General features: G+C 44.1%; 1 protein-coding gene across 1 annotated transcript; it reads right to left on the bottom strand.

Moving 5' to 3' along the window:
* Positions 1-559: 559 nt before the first annotated feature.
* On the bottom strand, positions 560-1,456 carry LOC145157803 (uncharacterized). The gene has a single exon (XM_079076793.1). The coding sequence runs from the start codon at positions 1,454-1,456 to the stop codon at positions 560-562; it is 897 nt and encodes a 298-aa protein (XP_078932919.1).
* Between the last annotated feature and the right edge of the window lie 5,431 nt (positions 1,457-6,887).

The following is a 6,887-nucleotide window of genomic DNA, read 5'->3' as shown; positions in this document are numbered from 1 at the left end:
ATTCACATTTTAAAAACTTTGCATACAGCTTCTCCGCCCTTAGCGTCTCCAAGACTTGTCGCAGATGTTGACTATGCTCTTCCTTACTTCGCTAATAGATTAGTATGTCATCGATGAACACTATCACGAATCTATTTAGGTAAGGTCGGCATACGTGGTTCATTAGATCCATGAACACCGCGGGTGCATTAGTCAATCCGAAGGGCATCACAACGAACTTGTAATGGCTGTAACGAGTCCTAAACACTGTCTTAGGAATATCTTCCTCCTGGACTCTGAGCTGATGGTACCCCGACATTAGATCGATTTTCAAGAAGTAGCTCGATCCCTGAAGTTCGTCGCACAGATTGTCGATTAGGGGTAGGGGATATCGGTTCTGGATGGTGAGTTTGTTTAACTCCCGATAGTCAATGCACATATGGAATGATCCGTCTTTCTTCTTTATGAACAAGATCGGTGCTCCCCAATGTGAGAAGTTTGGTCTGATGAATCCTTTACTTAGTAGTTCGTTCAGTTGACTGGACAATTCCTGCATATTTTTTGGGGCTAAACGATATGGTTATTTGGCTATGTGGGTGGCTCTAGAAATTAAGTCGATTCTAAACTCAACTTGTCGCATGGGTGGTACTCCCGGAAGGTGATCTGGGAATACGTCAGGAAAATTGCAGACTTCTGGAATATCCTTGATATCCTTCACTTCTCTCTTCTCGTCAACAACGTGGGCTAGGAATATGTGGTACTTCTTGCGCAGGTGCTTTTGAGCCTTGATGCAAGAAACGATTCTGAGGTTTGTGTCGGGTTTGTCACCATAGATGACAAGGGTTTCGTTATTTTGTAAGTTAAGTCGGACAACCCTTTCATAACACATGGTATCGGCATGGTGAGGGCTTAACCAATCCATGCCAATGATCACATCAAAGCTTCCTATTGTAACAGGCATTAGGTCGATTTGGAAGGAGTGATTGTTTAGGGTTAGAGTGCATCCTATGTGTATGTCTTTGGTTTTTTCAGTTTTTCCATTAGCCATCTCTATTGTGAATATTTCATTGAGTGATTGAGGTTTTTGTTTGAGTATGTGTTTAAAATTGTGGCTCATGAAACTTCTCTCTACACCGCTATCGAGAAGTATGCATGTATATGAGTTATTGAGGAGAAACGTACCGATAACCACAGTGGGGTCCTTCATCGCTTCCTCGTGCCCCATTGTCAAGACCCTTCCCACAACTCCGACATTCTTTTTCTTTTCCTGTGGGCACTCCCTTTTGAAATGACCCGTGTCCTCACATCCGTAACATGCCATACTCATCCCAGCATTAGTGGCTTGGGTGGTCTGTTGACCTGGTGCCATAGAAAAACGAGCGGTATTCCCCTTCCTGTTACAGTTGTTGCAGTGCATCTCCCGGCAAGCTCCATTGTGATGGAAGTTGCACTTGTGCGAGGCGTCGATCTTAGCCATGCCAGAGGGCGAGGAGGACTTTGTAGTATACTGCGACGCGTCTATTTCGGGATTGGGCGTAGTACTGATGCAGAGAGGGCATGTCATCGCCTATGCCTCGAGGCAGTTGAAGCCCCACGAGGCGAACTACCCGACGCATGATTTGGAGTTGGGAGCGGTCGTCTTCGCCCTCAAGATTTGGCGACACTATCTCTATGGGGTTCGATGTACCATTTACACGGACCATAAGAGTTTGAGATACCTCATGGATCAGCCGAATCCGAGCGGCCCAGCAGGAGGCTATGAAGGAGGAACATCGGAAGAGCGAGCGTATTGTGGGTCAGGTTTCCTCCTTCGACTATGATAACCGAGGATTATTGACCCTTCACCGTAGGGTGTGGGTCCCGTATCATGGAGGCGTGCGCCAGATATTGATGGAGGAGGCGCACAAATCCAGGTTTTCTATCCATCCCGGGGCGACGAAGATGTATAGGGATCTTCTTCTTGACTATTGGTGGCCATGCATGAAGAGGGATGTAGCATGGTATGTGGAGCGGTGCTTGACCTGCAGGAAGGTCAAGGCCGAGCACCAGAGGCCACACGGCAAGATGCAGCCATTGGATTTTCCCATGTGGAAATGGGAAGATATTACCATGGATTTCATCACCAAACTTCCCAGGACCGTGCGGGGAGTGGATTCCATATGGGTCATCATGGATCGATTGACCAAGAGTGCCCATTTCATACCGATCCAGGAGAGTATATCGGCCGAGAAGCTGGCCGACATCTACATTCGAGGAGTGGTGGCTCGACACGGAGTGCCAGTCTCCGTGATTTCTGACAGGGATGTGCGGTTCACTTCCAGATTCTGGAAGAAATTCGACGACGAGTTGGGTACTCGTCTACACTTTAGCACCGCTTTTCACTCACAGACGGATGGACAGAGTGAGCGGACCATCCAGAATCTGGAGGATATGCTGCGGGCATGTGTGCTAGACTTCGGTGGTAGTTGGGATACCTATCTCCCATTAGTTGAGTTCTCCTACAACAACAGCTACCACACGAGTATCGATCGTCCTCCCTTTGAGATGTTATACGGGAGGAAGTGCAGGACCCCGATATGTTGGGGTGAGGTGGGCCAGAGGGTCACGGGGAGCACCGAAGTGGTGCTCAAGACGACAGAGAGGATATAGCAAGTTAGGAGCAGGCTTCAGACTGCACAGAGTCGACAGAAGAGTTACGCCGACAAACGCCGATCAGACCTGGAGTTCCAGGTCGGGGATATGGTCCTCCTGAAGGTGTCGCCTTGGAAAGGCGTTATCCGATTCAGGAAGCGGGGCAAGTTGGGCCCAGGTACATTGGACCTTTCAGGGTTGTAGCCCGGGTGGGCAAGGTGGCGTATAGGCTGGACCTGCCAGCCGAACTCAGTCAGATTCACAGCACGTTCCACATCTACCAGTTACGGAAGTGCCTGGTGGACGACTCGGCGGTGGTACCTTTGGAGGACATTCAGGTGGATGACAGCCTGAATTACATCGAGCGACCAGTGGCGATCCTCGACAGGAAGTCGAAGGACCTGAGGAAAAAGAGGGTGGAGCTCGTGAAGGTGCAATGGTAGCACCGCAAAGGATCGGAATGGACTTGGGAGCTGGAGGAAGAGATGAGGGAGCACTACCCCGAGCTTTTTCCAGATTCAGCAGCAGACTTCGAGGACGAAGTCTAAAATAAGTGGGGGAGATTTGTAACACCGGGTTTCTGGTATGTATTTTATTTAAGAATTGGATGTATTTTCTCTTGGACTCGGCGAGTTGATGGCCCAACTCGTCGAGTAGAGACGGGATCCGCGGGAAATTTAAGTGACCTACTCGACGAGTCGGAGACTGACTCGGCGAGTAGGCGTTGTTTGGACAAAACCCTAAATCTGAGGGATTGCACCCTATTTAAACGTCTTAATGCAGCCTCCATCGTCCCTTATGCTCCCAGAACACCTCATACTGAAACCCTAATCGTTTTGTGAGATCTAAGGCCATTTTTGTTGATTTTGGTGGTTTGTGATCACAAGGAAGAAGGAAAAGCTTGAGGAGCCAAGAGGAAACCAGAAGATTTCGAGTTTGTGCAGCATCTACAGTTCCTAAGAGGTATAAAGCTTATACCTTGTTCATTCATGTTCTAGATCCCTTTTTAGAGTGAATTAGGGCTTTTAGGAACCACTTTTGGTGACCAATCATGAGTGCAAGCATGGTTGGGGGTTAAGACTCTAGATCCCGGGTCCTTAGGGGACTACATAGAGTAAAGTGGCCAACTTTGTAGCCATAAAGAGCCACATGCATCTTTAGACCTCATTTTTGGGTCCATTAAGCTTATACTCCCATGCATGCACGTAAAGTTTGTAACTTTACGTGCTAGACCGATCTTAGAAGCCCAGATCTGTATTTTGGATGAGTGTTGTACATCAGAAATCGAGATATAAGACTTGGACAACACTGACTCGTCGAGTTGTTCTTGGAACTCGGCGAGTCCAGGGCTTGAGTCCCCAGTCTGTTCAGGTTCAAAGGAACCCAGTTGAGTGTTAGAAGGGTCTTAGAGGGGTCCAGGGGAGTAACTCAACATATTAGACTTAACCATGGACCTGGGAATCATAGGGCTCGGCGAGTGTATGAACAGACTCGACGAGTCCAAGGCAATCTCCCAACTTTTGAAGATGAACTCGACGAGTTGTTCATACAACTCGGCGAGTCACAGACTGGACTTGTTCATAGGATGAAGGTGAACTCGACGAGTTGTTCATACAACTCGGCGAGTCGGATGAAGGTTCATTCGATGATATTATAGAAGGAGAACTCGTCGAGTCTTTGCTAAACTCGACGAGTAGAGTCGGGAGGGGGTCAGATGAAAGGAAAGGGACTCGACGAGTTGGCGGCCTAACTCGGCGAGTCAGGTCAACTGGAAGTTGACTTTGACCAAGGGTAAATTAGTCACTTTACCCAAAGATTAGTTAGCAGTGTTTGACTAAGTGTCTTTATGGGAATTGCAGTCGGGGAGTTACCGGAGCAGCAGTCAGACATTTCCCAATCAGCATTTCAGCAGTCAGCCTTACGAGGTGAGTTACCTTCCAGTAGGGGTGGGTCTACGGCACCAATGTCGGCCCACCAGTACGTGATTATGGTTGAGATGATTATCTTTGTGATAATTATCTGGTTGATATGATTGTGCTGAGATATGTGCTTGGTAGTAAGGCGCACTAGCCCCTAGTTACCGGTTGAAAGATACCGAAGATGGTTACCGGTTGAAAGATACCGAAGCGGTGGATAGAACCCACGCATGCATAGTAGTATGTTTATGATATGTTATTGTATGATTCAGTATGCTTATGTTATGATCATCATGTTGGATTAGTGTCTAAGCCCATAACTATTTTGGTACGTACTTGACCCGATTGCGAGCATGGTCCTTTTGGGTTGCCTTCACCAAAGCAACTTGATAGGATGAATTATGGAGAGAGAGGATTAATTATGATTTATTAATATATTATATGAATAATATATTAAAGTACAAATCATATTGTTTGATTAATGGTAGTCAAGAATTAATAATAATTAATTTTGTGGCTAAAAGACATTAATTAAATAAAGGGAACTGGAACTGTCAATTGTGTGATAGTTGGATATTGGGCTAATGGACTCCATAGAGGATGGAGTGGACGAAATCTATGGGGAAACCCATTAGAAATCGTCCAAGGCCTCTAGAGGAGGAGTCCATGGGTTGCTTAGGGCCTAAGCAGTCAAATTAGGGTTTCCTTGTTAGATAACCCTAATAGCCTCACTATTTAAGCACCCCTAGGGCACCGAAAACGTGGCTAAGAGTTTCCTTAGGGTTTCTAGACGTTTTTTAGTGCCTCTCCTCTTCTCCTTCTTCATCCTCTTGCTCTTGGTGTTTGTGAGCCATTACAGGAGTGACATTTGTGACTCTAAGCTTTTCAGAAGCCAATTACAAGAAGGAATAGATTGTTATTACTACATAACAATCAAAGGTAAGATCTAAACCCTATTGTTATGTTTATATTGATTATCACATGCTAGATCTAGGGTTTATGGCTTTGGATGATTATTGCATGTTCATTAGACAAACTAGATCCAAAGCTTTAGGGTTTGCATGTACACCATAGGAATGTTGTAGTGCTCAAAACCCATTAGTGGTATCAGAGCTAGGGCTGTTTGTTGATGAATTGATGCATATTTGATCGTTTATTGCTTGAAAAATCAAATTTTTTGGGTTCTGACTGCCAGACTCACCGAGTGCATGAATGGACTCGACGAGTAGGTCCTACTCGACGAGTTCCATTGTGGACTCGACGAGTCCAGGGCTCTGGTGCCGGGATTTTCGAATTTTCTGCCAGATTTTGTTGAGGATAATTGCCAATACTCGTTTTTCTTGCCAAAATCCGAATTTTTAAGTTTGGAATGATTATCCTCATCAAAATTGATGGATTTGGTTAAATATGGATAATATAGGATTATTATTAGTCAAATATTTGACCTAGTAAGTTTGAAAAGTTTCAATTTACATCCCTTAAGTTTTATAGATTTAAATTTGAACTTTAAAAGTTTTAGTTTTGAAATTTAATAGTTAAACCCTAATGTTTTTGAAATGTTTCAAAACTTGCCCTCAAGTTTTGGAATTTAAATTTTGATTAAAAGTTTAATTTTTGAAATTTTAAATTCTAAAACCCTAGTTTTGAAAAGTTCAAATTACACCCTTATGCTTTTATTAATTTAATTAAAAGTATAATTAAAAGAGAGTTAATAAATCCATAATGACATGGTTTATGTTTAATTAAATTAAAAGGTATAATTTATTAAATTAACCCACATAGTATTTTAAAAGTATAAAATACACCCTTATACTATATATAACATTAAAAGTCTAATATTATATATATAACTTAAACTGCTAGTCTTACCGTTAGTAGGCCTCATTCACGAAGCTGGTCTATAAGGGGTGTTTAAGGAAATTGCCTATAAAATGGTGATTGAATGGGTATCTACTCTTACCCACTGCACTCTTGACTAGTGGAGGGTCGTTAGCCGAACGGGTAGGATAGGGCAAACCCCTCTCCTCATTAAAAGTATAATGAATAAAGTAACTAAATGTTTTACTAAAATCCCAAATCTTAGTTACTTTAGGAAAAAGTGAAATCGATGCAATTCCATGGAATTACACTTTATACCCTTGTCGAGACAATTAGTGGAGCGTGTGTGGTTAACCGGCACACTAAGTTGGGTTTGGCATTGGTAGCGAAGGATGACTCAATGTTTGTCATAGATCGATGGAGCGTGTGTGGTTAACCGGCACGTCGATTAGGTGACTGTAACATTGAGGGCACCACGTACATTCGCATGGTTATTCACACCTTATTTGTGATCCTCGGCATCCCAGTCACAAATGAAGGGCA

This window comes from Lactuca virosa, chromosome 2, assembly GCF_052849685.1.
Source record: "Lactuca virosa cultivar CGN04683 chromosome 2, Lactuca_virosa_CGN04683_v6, whole genome shotgun sequence".
NCBI lineage: Eukaryota > Viridiplantae > Streptophyta > Magnoliopsida > Asterales > Asteraceae > Lactuca > Lactuca virosa.
This window is presented reverse-complemented; position numbering and strand designations above follow the sequence as displayed.

Bases quoted from the DNA above. Each gene is read 5' to 3' on its own strand.
- LOC145157803 (XM_079076793.1), bottom strand. From the start codon at position 1,456: ATGGCTAAGATCGACGCCTCGCACAAGTGCAACTTCCATCACAATGGA.